Below are 15,710 nucleotides of genomic sequence, written 5' to 3'. Positions count from 1 at the left end.
GAAGTGGGTCTTTGCCCACAAAAGGTTATGTTCCAAAAAATGTTAGTCTGAAACATTAATGCATTTGATCATTATTGTATGCACTACTGTGTTGCACATTTTTCTAGAAAGACTGTAACCATAGCAAATATAAGTAAATGTGACATTTATGAGCAATCGATTCAGCTGAAAAAATTGCATGTGTGCGCCATGGAATTGTTTGTCTCATTGACATGTGCTGCATTCCTGAAAAGGTTGGGAACGCTCAGAGGAGTGTCCTTAGCCTTGGAACCTAGCCCACTGAGAGAGCACCTATGAGGCCTTGGACATCTCAGGCACCATCTCTTCAGGTCCTTCTCCCGACCCCTGACATACCAACTTGAAATAGAGATGCCATGTTTCTTCCATGACCCTCATGCACAATCCAGTGCAGAAAGCAGTTCTGATGTTCATGCTGCTGCCACCAGCACCAACTCGTTCATCATCAACAAAACACAGACCTAAAATGGCACGAGCTACTCCCATGAATGCTGACTGTAGTATCAATGAAGTATCTGCCACAGTGGCACCAGCACAACTTTTGTATGGTGGGGAGGGTGGGGGGAGGAGAACATAGTAGTCTCTTTGGTATTACAGTCACAGCTATTTGACACCAAAGAATGGAACAGCCCTCCACTTATTCCACGTCTCACTCCCTATACAGCAAAGAGAGAGAGTGCTCTGTACCTCATCATTTCTCCTCTCAACGCTCCTCACCAACACAGAAGGAGACCTTCATGGAAGTCTGCTAGAACCAAACATCACTCTGGACAGATTCACGAATGGTATAGACGATCCTGGCTCTGTCCACCATCACCCTTCCCAGTGCAGCGGCCTCAGTGAGATCAGTGGGCTTCATATAGAGCCTGCTACACCAGATCTTCCATCCCAGCCAGATGGGAAATCAATCACCTTCACTTTCATCAAGCAGGGCAATATTTGTAGTTCCTAAGCAAGGGATACAATAAGAAAAGGCAATTTCAGAAATTCATTCGGGAAGACACTTTATGTGCCCATAATTCATCCTCCTCATTGGATGAGGCTATTATACCACCTACTCCAATGATCTCTGAATACCCAAAGCAGTTAAAAAACTCTTCCAAAGAGTGAGCAGCCAGCCAGGAGATCACATTAGAAGAAGTGCACAAGGAATAGAAGAAATTGCTTCAAATTTTCCGAACATCTACCATAGCCAACGTTGTTCTTCCCATAAAGCCATAATGGAGCCTTCAGAGACCATATGCCAGACACCTGCATCAACACTGCTTACCAGGAAAAGGCTGACAGAAAATACCTATCCCAGTTAAAGGGATGGACTTTTTCTCCCACCTATAGTCTAACTCCCTCATGGTGGAAATGGCCAGTCACTGTAGCAAGCAACCCCAGTTCTGCCCAATACCACAAGACAAGGAACAGAAAAAGCTAGACCTTTTTGGTTGTAAAATATACTCCTCAACTACGCTTCACTTCAGCGTTGTCAACTATCCTGCCCTCTTGGCAAATTGTAACTATGGCAAACTACAGGAACTCAGAGGATCTTCCAGAAGAGAAACATTCCCCAGCTCAAGGCCATCATAAATGAGGAACAGATAATCACCAACACAGCTTTACAGGACTCAGAAGATGAGGCAGACACAGCTGACATAACGCTGTTAGCCACTGCCAAAACATGCATTCAGGCTGGGAGCAATTTCTTGAGAAACCTCCATTTAGATAAATATGTGATTATACCCGTGAGGCCCAGTGGCACTAGACGGAATATGCTAAACTGGGATTTAATGGTCTGTATCTCTGATTTTCTAAAGTTGTAAGCTTCCTTGCAAAGTAGCAACTGATAAAAGTACCTTTTTGTTTTTGAGGTACCTCAGAACTATTAGCACCACATTAACTACAATAATACGCCTAACTGAATTCTTTATACAGTAGACCCCCACTTTGCATGGACTCAACTTACACATTTTTTATATTAACAGAAGTTGAGTCTGTTGGGGACCTTACTTCCCTGCATCCTGCCTCTCCGCTTACCCCCGTAGGACCTGCCAACCAGCATCGCACTGCCAGCCAGCTCAAGGGCTCCTTGGGAGGCAGCTCCCACCTTGCAGCTGCTGGGGGCTACAATGCTTGTGGCAGAGAGGGGTATTGTGTGGTGAAACTTGTACGTACACAAATCAGACTCCTGAAAGGGTATGGTAGCTGAGAGCCACTCTTTTTTAGTTTATGGAAAATGATAGCTTTATAACTCAAATACTGGTAGACTCACAACATAACTCCAGGCTTCTGAAACTTAATATGACAGCTTTATAGTCATCTGACCATTATGCCTATAATTTTGTAATCTGGTTTTCCTCTTTTCAGGACATGGATTAAAATGCACTGTCCAAGTATAACTTTTATCTTTAAAAGTGGTGTTAAGATCCTTATTTGGTTTACACTTTGAAGTTTTCAATCTTTATGAATTTCTTTTGACTAACTGGCTGTTGCAAATTAGATAGTACCTGCTTTTCTAATAACTACTCCCTAGCAAACTTCTGCTTGGAGGCCTTCAGTGGATGTTCATGTACCATATCCTCTTCCTTTCTCCCACCACTCCAAATTAAAAATTCATATATTGAACTGTGCATTTCAAGAGAGTAGATTATTTATTGTTCAAGAAACCAAAAAGGTACTTCTGTATTTTTCACATCCAGGTGCATTTTGCATAAATAACCAAATTGAGAGGAAATTAGAGGTAATTATATTAATATTTTATATAGTTTGTTAGTCATTTCATCCCTCAACAGTTTGCCAAGCCTGTTGCTGCTTACCTCATGTTGTAAATATCTCATGAGTATCAAAATTAAATCTAATTATTTTGTTATTAAGTGGTGTATGAGACCCTATAATTACCTCTTCTGAATTTAAAGTGGTCTGAAAATTATGAATGCTCAGGAAATTTTTCCAGCCTTTTACTGTCCAGATGTAACAATTTGGTGAAACTTGACTGAATGGAGCTTTTCCTATGTACAATTAAATATAATTAAATCTGTCCCTTATTATGTTTAACAAATTAATTCTACTAGTTGGCATCTTACAAGTATATAAGTAGGATGACAAAGTTAACACAAGGAAGGAAATAATTAAAAATGTAAGTTAAATTGTTCTGTTCAGCATACATCCATAGTGATGTAGATAACTAAACGGGTGGGAAACTAATTATAAAAAATATGAAAACATTCTCACATTAGAGAGTACATAAAAATAGAACTTCTAATATACTAGATGCATAATAAAGGAACATAACTTTCTAAGAACATGAAGTGGAATATATCTATTTTTTTTCCCTTTCTCCAGAAAGGGTCATTCTTCTTTGAGTAGAATCCTTGCTGGTGCTCAAATTTAAGTGTGCAGACACTCCAGTGCCTTTGAGTGGAGATTTTTGGTAGCAATGCTTATTCTGCCCATGCATGCACCCTGCATGTCCTTGAGAACAACAAAAAGTCTTGTGGCACCTTATAGACTAACAGATATTTTGGAGCATAAGCTTTCGTGGGCAAAGACCGGCTTCATCAGATGCAAAATATCTGTTAGTCTATAAGGTGCCACAAGACATTTTGTTGTTCTCGAAGCTACAGGCTAACACGGCTGCCCCTCTGATACCTGCAAGTCCTTGTATCTCACACTGTATATGGCTACATGGGAGAACCACCCTTGGTTACTTTTCAGCTGCCTTCAGCTAGAGACAGAGTTTACTGTATGCCTGTTCCAGTTCCCTCTTAAATTAGTGATCGAACTTTTATAGTTAGTTTTTAGCGGTAATAGATTTAGTACCTTATAGCTTGCTTTTCTTTTTTCCCCTACCGACAAGATTCTGTCAGGGGTTTCAGGCTCCCTACGCCAGTGGTTTTCAACCAGAGGTACATGTATCCTGTGGCTACTCAGTCTGGGATACACTGGGGGTAGGTACCCAATCTTCCAGGAGGTACTGGTTTGCCAACTCTGTTGATTTTGCCAGGAGTCTCCCAGAATCAGATTGTGATGATTGAAAGATCTATTCAGATTTTCAAATTATGAATTGTTTTGTTTTGTCTAATTTTTCTTTTCTTTTTCACCTATCTTCAGCTGGAAAGACAGCTGCTGATGCAGAATCAAATGCGAGAGAGACAGATGGCTATGCAGATTGCTTGGACAAGAGAATTCCTCAAATATTTTGGAGTGTTTTTTGGACTTGCTGCTGTAGGTCTAACAGCTGGGTATGACATTCATTATCTACCAGAAAATTCAAGTTAAAGTAGTTTTCATTTTTCATTCTTTTTCTTGCCTTTTCATAGTAGGCTTGGCAGAATTTAATTTGTTTTATCATTTCTACTGATATCAATGTTTTCTTTAAGTATTTTTCTATTTTTATCTATTTAATTTTTCACACTTGTGGGATGTTATGGGGGAGCTTAGACAATAATTATTTAATGAAAGCAGACAGATTCAAAAAGTTAAAGCTTTAAACAGTTAAAATGCAAATTGTCAATATTGCATGCCAAAACATACAAAGTAGGGTCTTAGGATTCACAAACTTAATGTTTGCGAATCCAATTATTCGCGAGCGGCAAAGTGGCCACTGCCCCAGGGACCCTGAGCAGGAGCGCTGGGAGCTGCTACCTCCCCTGGGGCCCCAGGCACCCCCCGTATTCATGAAAAATCAACATTTGCAATGATTCCAAATATGGAATATAATCCAAATATGGAATCTTTGAAAATGTTGAGACCCTACTGTAAATATCCTTAAATTTTGAATTCTCAGCCCTGGTGGGCTGCTCAGTTTTCTGGCTCCTGCAAGCCCAGGGGATCCAGGAACAAGGCTGTCACCAGGTTCCTGTCTCTCCCAACTTGCGTGAAATTTGACTTATACAGGGGTTTTCCCCACGGGTGTTTGTGGGGAGGCAAGTTCAAGACAGCCTGTAAGGATTAAGCCTACTGCACCTCAAGAATGGAGATGCACAGGTTTCTGAGAGTGAAGATAAATCCAGACTTCAGAGGTTAGGAGTTGAGGGCAGAATAAGCCTTTGTTACACTTTTATTCTACTGTTCAGAATAAACAGTATTTTGATTTAAGAAGTCTGTTTTCTGTCCCGTTATTCATCCACTGGTCACACTCTCCTGAAGGAAAGAACTTCAGGTATCCCAGTCTAGTCAGACCTGCTGGGTAAGCAGTCAATATACAGGGTGCTGAATCCCCAGGAGCAGTCATCATGTGGGAAAATCATAGGATACCATACAGAGAGGTTAAGGCCTGAGAGAGAGCCACTAGTCAGTTGCTGAACCACTAGGCAGTGGCACTATAAACGTTTCTGGAGCACAAGAAATGTCTCTCATTTCAATCTTTGTTTTTGTTAAATAAATGATTAAAATGTGCATAAAACAGAATAATAGTCTTTTGAATCGTATTTGGCTGTGTCTCTAGAGTAGCTAAAATCCTTGTTTGTGGATTAGTGAAGATTTTGGGTTCCTGCTCATCTTAGTTATTTCTGTCTTTCTTCTTTTTCATGAACAGAGCAATAAAAAACAAGAAACCAGGTTTGTTCCTTCCAATGGTTCCCTTAAGCTTTATACTTGCATACCAGTATGATATGGGCTATGGAACACTTCTGCAAAGAATGAAGGGTATGTATGTGGAAAAGGTTGAGACTTGTAACCAAGCCTAGCATCCTTTGGACTATCTTGTTCTTCATTATAATTTGCTGTGGCAGAGCCTTTCTTAACTACTTTTATAATATGGGCAAGTGCCTAAGCTCATTACTACATTACTCCTTCCCTCCTCCTCACTGATGGATAGCTCAGTGGTTAGAGCACTGGCCTTGTAAACCTAGGGTCATGAGTTCAGCCCTTGAAGGGGCTTTTCAAAGGTCTGAGACAGGTTAGATTTAAACAAAAAAAAAAAATCAGGCATGGTGACAGGCCCTGCTATGAAGGCAGGGGACTGGACTTGATGACCTCTCAAGGTCCCTTCAGTTCTCTGAAATATGTATATGTTTTAAGACTATATCAGAATTTAAGAAAGACCTAGATAAATTCATGGAGGTTAGGTCTGTAAAAGGCTGTTAGCCAAGGGTAGGAATGGTGTCCCTGGCCTCTGATTGTCAGAGGCTGGAGAGGGATGACAGGAGACCAATTGCTTGATCATTGTCTTCAGTCCACCCCGTCTGGGGCATGTGGCACTGGCCACTGTCGGCAGACAGGCTACTGGGCTGGATGGACCTTTGGTCTGACCCAGTATAGCCATTCTTATGTTCTTTAATGTACTGGTTCACATCCCCAGTGAGTTACTCTTAATCATGCGCATCTTAGTGAAATGCCTGATGATGCAGCCAATCAGAAGTAACTCAAAGTAACAATACATACGGTTGGCCTCTTTTTCTGCACTCAAGGAGGACAGGGAGGAGCTACTGGTGTATATTTTACCTAGATTCAGAACACAGATCCTTAGACTATACAGCCCTGAAAACAATTTCGTGATCAGTCTACATAACTTTCTGTTATGCATTGATATGAAGCAATTGCAATAACCTCTAATGCAGAATATAAATTACTTTCCTATTAAGATTTGTTTTTAAATTTTAATCAGCATTGAGCATATATAATTACACACAAAACTAGCTTAAAAGGACATTGTTACATGTCTAAAGTCAAGCACTCAAAAGTTAGGAGAAAACAGATTTAAGATTGCAAGTTCCACCTTAATTTGGCCCCCTTATACATACGAATTGTGACACCGTCATACATTTTAGAAGTCAGCAGCGTTAGCCTGTTTCACCAAAAACAATGAAGAGTACTGTGGCTCTTTAAAACTGCCATGTATTTGGGCAGAAGCTTTTGTGAGCTGGAACCACTGTCAGATGCATGAAGTAGAAATTTTAGTTTGTCGGGGACATATACACATGCAAAGATGGGAGTGTTACATTCCAGTGTGGAGAACCAGAGCTAATGAGACCAATTCAGTCAGGGTGGATGTGGGCTACTCCTAAGAACCGATGATAAAGTGAGAATACCAGCAAGGGGAAAACTACCTTTTGTGATGAGCTAGCCACTCCAAGTCTCTATTCAGACCCAGTATGATAGTGTCAAGTTTACATATGAATTGTGACTCTGCAGTTTCACACTGCAGTCTGTTTTTGAAGTTTTTCTGCTCAACCATAGCAACTTTCAGGTCTGTTACTGAGTGAACACTTCAACCTCCGTGCTCTCCTACTGGTTTTTCAATTCTTGCTGTCTGACTTGTGTCCATTTATTCCAGTGTAGAGACAGTCTGGTTTGGACAATACACCTGGCAGAGGACCATTGTTGGCACGTGATTGCATGTATCACCTTTGTAGATGCACAGGTGACTGAGCCCCTGATAGCATGTCTGATGTTGTTAGGTTCTATGATGGTGTTACTTGGGTAGATTTGTGGACAGAGCTGGCAACTATTTGTTTCAGGCTGGGGGACTGTTAAGAATTGGCCTGTCTTCAAAGGTCAGTGACAGTAAAAGATCATCTAAGATAGGTTGTAGATCCCTGATAAAGGGCCTGAGGAGCTTTAGCTGGGGGCTCATAGGTAATGGCCAGTGGCATTCTTTTGCTTTCTTTGTTGGGTTCTCTCCTGTAGTTGGTGATTGCTGGGTACCCGCCTGGCTCTGTTGATCTGTTTCTTCATTTTCACAGGTGGTTATTGTAATTTTAAGAATGCCTGATAGAGATATTGTTGGTGTTTGTGCCTGAGGGACTGGATAAAGTGTGTGTCTTATGTCTTGGCTGTATTGGGCACATAGAAGCTGAATTAAAGTTAAGCATTTTTTAACTTTTAAGTACTTGGGTTTGGTATCTTTATGTTCTTTTAACATAGTACTTTGTGTGTAATTTCCTAGGTATTTAAAAAAGCAAGCTGAAAATAGGAATTCCATCATGTGGCACCAGCCAGATTAGACCCTTTAGATCTACTGCACAGACATCTGTCACTTGAGCTGAATAAATGCAAGCAGGGGTAATTTCTCCTCTAAGTGGAACTGTCCTAGATGGGGACAGGACATTTTTACCAGTGAGTTTCACTGTTTGCTGATTGCAGACATTTAGGAATCTTGGTGTAAATTCCAGGTTCTGGGAAAAAACCTGTGGGTTTTCAGTGGGAACAGATTCTTCTGCCCTGTCACTTTTTCAATTTGTGACTGAAAAGCATATCTCTGACACAAAGGACATCGTGCTAGTCATGTCCTTGCTCCAAAACATGGGAGCACTAAAGCTTCTCAAGGAAAAGGTTGCCAGATTTTTTAACGTGGGCAAAAAAAGCATTTTTCCTTAGTCTTATTCTGACTAAGGAAATGACTGAAATTTTTGGAATGAATTTAGTCTTAGCCAAACACAAGGTAAGGAGAATTCTTCTTCGAGTGTCCCCGTGGGTGCTCCACATTAGGTGTCGGGCTCGCCCGGCGCCGCAGATCGGATCTTCCAAGCAGTTTCTGCCGGACCGCGCATGCGCCGGTGCGCGCCGCTCCCCCGCGCGCTCCCGGCCATGTGCGCGATCCGGTCCCCGCCAGTTCCTCTTAACCGCCATCGGCTGCAGACGGAATCCAACTAGGCTAAGGCCAAGTAGTGTATTCAACGACTTTATCTGTTTTTTCTTAAAGTTTTTTTCAGGCACTTAGGCTACTATAAGCTAGCCGGTTGTTATTTTGTTAAAAAAAAAAAAAAAAAAAAAAAAAAAAAAAAAAAAACAACGAACAAGCTAGGAGAGGGACAGCTCAGCCAGTCCCAGTAACAAGCGCCGGAGGCCAGGAGCTAGGGCTATCAGCCCTCCTGCTAAGGCAGGCCATCGGACGGGGAAAACGGCACAAAGAAGGTGCTAAGTACCCACTTAAAAACTCAAAGACTCACCAACAATGTCCTCTTCAGGCTTTAAAACAAGAGAGAAAAAAAAAAAAAAAAAAAAAAATGCTGCTTCTTGATAAGGCCCTCCAGCCAGAAGCGCCGGAGCGGCCGCAGCAGGAGGGACCCTCCGGGGCCCTTAAAAGGAAAGCTGCCTCCCTCACTCCATCAGCGCAGAAACGGAGGAAAGTATCTCCAGCCCGATCCCTGCCGGCAGCAACAGCGAGCGGGACGGGAGGAGCAAGCAGCCCCCAGCCGCAGCAACAGCTGATCGGCGGCGGCACGGAGAGCCACGTGGAAACGGCTCAGCCTCCAATACTCAGCCAGCCGCCCAGCACCGCAGGCAGGGCGGCGGCTAAGCAAACGCCGGTACCGGCGGCACCGCAGGCAGCGGCACCGACCCCCGGGGAACCGGCGGTGCAGAGCGCACAGGCACGCAGCCTGCCGGCACCGGAGGACACCGCACATGCGGCATCGCCCTCGAGCGTGCCGAGCTCGGTGCAGACGGGGCCGGAATCCCCTGTATGCTCCCCAGCCCGATCCCTGCCGGCAGCAACAGCGAGCGGGACGGGAGGAGCGAGCAGCCCCCAGCCGCAGCAACAGCTGATCGGCGGCGGCACGGAGAGCCACGTGGAAGCAGCTCAGCCTCCGATAATCAGCCAGCCGCCCCGCACCGCAGGCAGGGCGGCGGCTAAACAAGCGCTGGTACCAGCGGCACCGCGGGCAGCGGCACCGACCCCTGGGGAACCGGCGGTGCAGAGCGCGCAGGCACGTAGCCTGCCGGCACTGGAGGACACCGCACGTGCGGCACCGCCCTTGAGCGTGCCGAGCTTGGTGTGGACGCCGGAATGCCCTGTATGCCCCCCAGCCCGATCCCTGCCGGCAGCAACAACGAGCGGGACGGGAGGAGCGAGCAGCCCCCAGCCGCAGCAACAGCTGATCGGCGGCGGCACGGAGAGCCACGTGCAAGCGGCTCACCCTTCAATAATCAGCCAGCCGCCCCGCACCGTAGGCAGGGCGGCGGCTAAACAAGCGCCGGTACCACCGACCCCCGGAAAACCGGCGGTGCAGAGCGCGCAGGCACGCAGCCTGCCGGCACCGAAGGACACCACACATGCGGCACCGACTTCGAGTGTGCCGAACTCGGTGCGGACGGGGCCGGGATCCCCTGTATGTCAGGGGCGGAGTTACCTCCTCAAGGGAGGGGGAAGACTGCACACAAGAGGAGGCATTGCAGCCCCTCTCCGCACAGGGCTGTGTAGTTGCTTTCTCACAGCCCTCCGCTATGTTGCAGACTCCAACTAGAAGGCAGGGGTCCCCCCCGCCCCTTGGCCTACCCGGAGCCCCCTTCTCCATTTCTGCAACCAGCCTCACCCTGGCTGGGACCACCTCTCCAGGGTCTCGACGGTCTCCCTCCCCCAGACGCAAAGGGTATGCACCAAGGGAGTGGTCTAGGTCACCTTCCCAAGACCAGTGCTTATACTGCCGTGGTCGCCCCTACCACGCAGGGCATAGACACCATCGGCAATCTACTAGGGAAAGATCCCTACGAACGATCTCGTACCCCCGAGGGCAATTGTGACCGGGGACAGAGACTTAAGCATCTCAGGGGGGACTGGTTATGGAACCCCGAGATTTTTCCTCGCACACCTCTAGTGAGAGGGTGTACCATCATCAGCAGGAACCGGAAGGGTCCAGAAAGACGTACCCCAGCGGTTCCTCGCTTTCCTCCCCGGATGAGGCTACGGCCCCGGGGGGCGTCCATCCTCCGGACGATCTCAAACAGTTCCAAGAGCTGTTTTACGAGGGTGGCCTTCACGCAAGGCTTCCAGACAGCAAAGGTGCAAGAGCAACACCATAAGCTCCTCAAAAATCTGAGACCTCCGGCCTCCTCCAAAATAGCAATACCGCTGATGACGCAATCTTGGAGTCTGCCACTATGATATGGCAGACTCCTGCGACTATTCCGCCTGTCCACAAAAGAGCGAAAATAAATAAATAAATAAATACTTCGTGCCCACGAAGGGCATGGAGTTCCTGTTCAGCCACCCACAACCAAATTCTTTGGTGGTGGAGTCGTCGCAACGTGGGGGAATAAACAAACATGCCAAAAAGCTAGAGCTGTTGGGCAGAAAGGTCTACTCCTCCTCCACGCTACTGTTGCCAATGGCAAATTACGCAGCGCATCTAGCGAACCATAATTTCAACAACCACATTAGGTTGACCTCCCTCATGGACTCGCTTCCAGAGGGCACGAAACCAGTGCTCAAGGCCATCATCCGACCATTTTATAACCAGTGGCAAAGGATCACCACAGACACATGGGTGCTGGAGATCATAGCCACGGGGTACGCCATCCCCTCCCAGTTGCTCCCACCGCCATGACCTCCACCCGGGGCCCCACCTCCAGGAGACCTCCCATGTAGCGAGGCTCAAGCAGGAGGTACACCATCTCATGCTCGTAGGGGCAGTGGAAAGAGTGCCGGAGCAACTGCAAGGGAGAGGGTTCTACTCGAGGTACTTCCTCACGGGGAGGTCCATCTTAGATTTTCGAGGCCTCACCGGTACCTGCGCAAGCAACGTTTTCGGATGATCACAAACGCCTCCATCCTTACGGCACTAGACGATGGAGATTGGTTCGCAGCCCTTGACTTACAAGGTCCTACCGTTTGGGCTCTCCTCAGCCCCCAGAGTCTTCACCAAGACCTTGGCAGTGGTGTCAGCCTACCTGCACGGACAGGGGGTATTTATATTCCAGTATCTGAATGACTGCCTACTCAAAGGGGCCTCAAAGGAGGAGGTACTACGCATAATATGTGTCACAGCAGGCACGTTCTCTTCGCTCGGCCTGCTTATCAATCTGACAAAATCAAAGACAGACCCCGCACAGGACATAGAGTTCGTAGGGGCACGCATAAATTCTATTACAGCGAGGGCGTATCTACCAGAGACTCGCTTTCGGGCCATCGGCTCCTTCGCGCAAGGCTTCACCTTCAGCCCTATGGTGCCGGTTCTGACGTGCTTACAGCCGCTGGGCCACATGGCAGCAGCAACGTTTCGTAGAACAGAACGCCAGGTTACACATGCGCAGCATGCAGCATTGGCTGGCGAGCGTATACAAACCGGCAGCACACACTGTTCACAGGATGGCGTCGCCCACAACGGAGGTGCGCAAATCCCTGCAATGGTGGGTAAACCCCGAGAACCTGCTTACAAGGGTACCCTTCCACCAACCACACGTATTGGTTTTTCTTACTACAGATGCCCCCCTCATAGGGTGGGGAGCACACATGGGCGAAGAGGTGACGCAAGGGCTGTGGTCCTCTATGGAGCAGTCACTGCACACAAATATACTGGAGCTCAAAGCAGTGTTCAACGCCTGCAGACACTTTCGAGACCAACTGAAAGGCAAGGTAGTCGGGATCAGTACAGACGATACCTCCACCATGTTTTATATAAATCGGCAAGGAGGAGCTCGGTCCCGTGCCTTATGTGTAGAAGCAGTCCGGTTGTGGAACTGCTGCATCGCCAACAATGTAACCTTGAAAGCCTCGTACTTACCAGGCGCTCGCAATGTGAAGGCAGACCAGCTGAGCAGGCGTTTCGCACTCACGCACGAGTGGCAGATCCGTCCCGATCTGCTGCAACCGATTTTTCCACGCATGGGGTTTTTCCCCAGATAGACCCTGTTTGCTACTCAGCACAACAAGAAGTGCCCACGATTCTGCTCCAGGGCAGGACTGGGACGGGGGTCCCTGAGGGATGCCTTCGCGATCTCATGGAGGGGCCCCCTGCTTTACGCTTTCCCTCCCACAGTGCTCATCCACAAAGTGTTGCAGAAAGCCAGGAGGGAAGGAACCTGAATGATCCCGATAGTCCCAACGTGGGATCGACAGCAATGGTTCCCCCTATTCCTGCGCATGTCGGACCGGCCACCGATGTCCCCTCCGGTGGCGCGGGATCTGCTCACGCAAGCCCAGGGGTCCATAGTGCATCCGCACCCCCAAAGCCTGCGACTACAAACGTGGTTAATCCATGGCTCAGCTCCCTAGAGAGCACATGTACGGAGGAAGTGCAGCAAGTCCTAGAAAGTAGCAGGAGGACTTCCACCAGGAAGACCTTCAAGCAGAAATGGACTCGCTTTACGGCATGGTGTTCTACCAAACAGCTAGCCCCCTTTCGGTGCCTATGGCTGTGATATTAGAGTATTTACTGGACCTCAAGAGAGGAGGACTCTCGCTATCCTCGTTTCAGGTCCACCTGGCCGCCATTTCGGTGTTCAGACACGAAGAGGAAGGGCACACGGTGTTCGCCCATCCCATGGTTACCAGGTTCTTCAAAGGGCTGGTAAGCCTATACCCCCCTCAGAAACCGCTTCCACCTCTGTGGAACTCGGACCTGGTGCTTAATGCGAAAAGGGGACCACCGTTTGAGCCTTTGGCCACGGTTTCCCTCCGCCTCCTTATGATGAAGACGACCTTTCTTCTCGCAATCACGTCGGCTCGCAGGGTGAGCGAGCTTGAGGCAGTTATGGCAACGCCGCTCTGCGCTGTTTTTCCAAGGAGGCGGTAACCATACGGCTGCATCCAGCCTTTGTTCCTAAAGTTTCTTTCTGAGTTTCATACTAACGAACCTATTGTTTACCCTTGTTTATCCAAAGCCTCATAACTCTAACAAAGAGGTGCGCCTACACCTCCTGGACATGAGCAGGCGCTAGCTTTCTATATGGACAGGACCAAGTCCTTCCGGAGAACGGATAGGCTCCTAGTCTCTATCGCTCCCAAATCAAAAGGAGAATGTCTCTCTTCGCAGAGAATCTCTAAGCACATCGTATCTTGCATAAAAATGTGCTACAAACTCAAAAAGACTCCTTTACTGGCCACGCCCAGGGCTCATTCCACTAGGGCGGTGGCAGCATCAACAGCCTTTTTTCAAGGGCGTTGCGCTAAAAGACATTTGCGGAGTGGCGACCTGGTCATCCTGTGACACCTTCGCCAAACATTACGCCCTTCACAGGGTATTCCAAGAGGATACCCGTCTCTTGGCAGCGGTCCTCTCGGGGACAAGCTGCACATAATCCGATTACCCACCTCCTATCTTGGGTTACTGCTGGGTAGTCACCTAATGTGGAGCACCCACGGGGACACTCGAAGAAGAAAGAAAGGTTACTCACCGTAGTAACGGTGGTTCTTCGAGATGTGTCCCCGTGGGTGCTCCACTACCCGCCCATCCTCCCCGCTCCGGATCTCTGTTTAGTGTTTTGCAGGAGCATCCGAGGCGGTTGGTCAAGGAACTGGCGGGGACCGGATCGCGCACATGGCCGGGAGCGCGCGGGGGAGCGGCGCGCACCGGCGCATGCGCGGTCCGGCAGAAACTGCTTGGAAGATCCGATCTGCGGCGCCGGGCGAGCCCGACACCTAATGTGGAGCACCCACGGGGACACATCTCGAAGAACCACCGTTACTAAGGTGAGTAACCTTTCTTTTCAGCCCAAATGTGAGTAAACATCTAATACTCTTTATTCAAGCCCTCAAACAAAACATATGCAGTTTCTCTGAAAACTGCTTTTTGTCCTTAACTGCATCATCACACTTTTATAACTCATCTTTTTTTTTTTTTTAAAAGGTGAAGCAGAGAACATACTTGATATGGAAAACACCTTGCTAGAAATGCCAAAAGGAGTGCTCACTTTTGAAAGCATTGAGAAAGCCAGAAGAGCTCAGAGCAAGTTCTTCATAGAAAAATAAGACAGTAACCACTCAATATTTCAAAACACAGAATTGTTTGCAATCATGTTGCTGACTTGAAGTATGTCAAATCATTAAAGTTTTGAGAACATAAATCTTTTTTAAAATAAAGTGAATTTAATTTAGTTTTTTTCAAAGGAGTGTTTCCCTTTAATATTTTATGTATTTAATGCAAATATTTTAATTTCAGTAGTTTATTCCCCAGCATGAAACATCATTAATTCCCACTCACAATATTTCTCTTTATTATCACTCACTTTGAAAATACTTCTTTTCTACATAGCCTAGAGTTAAGAAACTGGCTAATCAACGGCAGTAAACCCTCAGTTTAACCGACGAAGTGTGGGGAGAGGTTTGCCTTAACGCTGCCCTCCCCCCAGGCTCCACCCCAACCTCCCCCGAAAATAAATGCCAGCGACTCACCGGAGGAGCTGCCGGAGTGGCTGGGGCCACTACTGCTAGAGTCACCACATGCTCCTTCCACCAGGAGTGGGATGCATATGCGAGTGCCACATGCCCGCATACACGCCCCATCCCTGGCGTGAGCAGTATCTGGTGGCCCCAGCCATAACAGTTCCTCCAGATGTGTTAGGGCCCCAGAGCCATGGAGCTGACAGTAAGGTTGAGGGTTTACTGCATAGCAACGTTTATTTTCAAATTTAAGTACCTACAGCTGGTCTCCTATACCTGCACAAAACATGGACTGCTAGAGCACTAGGAACTCAAACTGACATCAATAGAAACTATATTAGACCATTATTTTCTAGCTGCTAAATTACAGACATCCAAGCCTGTTAGCTTTGCCCCAAATTTTAGCAGAAAATCCTTTATCAAAGAAGTTCAGAATATAGGTGTCACTAGTGTACAGTGGGTGTGTCCATTAAGGATGTTAATGATTAACTGGTAGGGGCTGCAGGAGCCCCTGCTGCATGTAGATGGTTGCTCCAGCCATGCACAGTGGCCGAACAGAGAGGGTGGCTGGACAGTAACAGATTCTTGCAAGGTAATTCTCAACGGTCTATTAACAAACTAGTCCAAAAGTGGTCACAATTCATGAGATTACAGATTGTCCGAT

The 15,710-nt window shown here is 47.1% G+C and overlaps 1 protein-coding gene across 2 annotated transcripts in view; it reads left to right on the top strand.

Moving 5' to 3' along the window:
- Positions 1–14,757, top strand: part of PLGRKT (plasminogen receptor with a C-terminal lysine) — a 41,156-nt gene extending 26,399 nt beyond the window's left edge. Inside the window, exons 3-5 of one of the 2 annotated variants that reach the window (XM_074994091.1) lie at positions 4,117–4,247; positions 5,543–5,652; positions 14,514–14,757. In XM_074994091.1, the coding sequence (XP_074850192.1) occupies positions 4,117–4,247; positions 5,543–5,652; positions 14,514–14,635 (363 nt within the window). In that variant the 3' untranslated portion in view covers positions 14,636–14,757. The remainder of the gene's footprint in view (positions 1–4,116; positions 4,248–5,542; positions 5,653–14,513) is intronic. The other variant, XM_074994090.1, reaches the window with a different exon arrangement.
- The last annotated feature ends 953 nt before the right edge of the window (positions 14,758–15,710 follow it).

Source organism: Carettochelys insculpta, chromosome 5 (genome assembly GCF_033958435.1).
Source record: "Carettochelys insculpta isolate YL-2023 chromosome 5, ASM3395843v1, whole genome shotgun sequence".
Lineage (NCBI taxonomy): Eukaryota > Metazoa > Chordata > Testudines > Carettochelyidae > Carettochelys > Carettochelys insculpta.
This window is presented reverse-complemented; position numbering and strand designations above follow the sequence as displayed.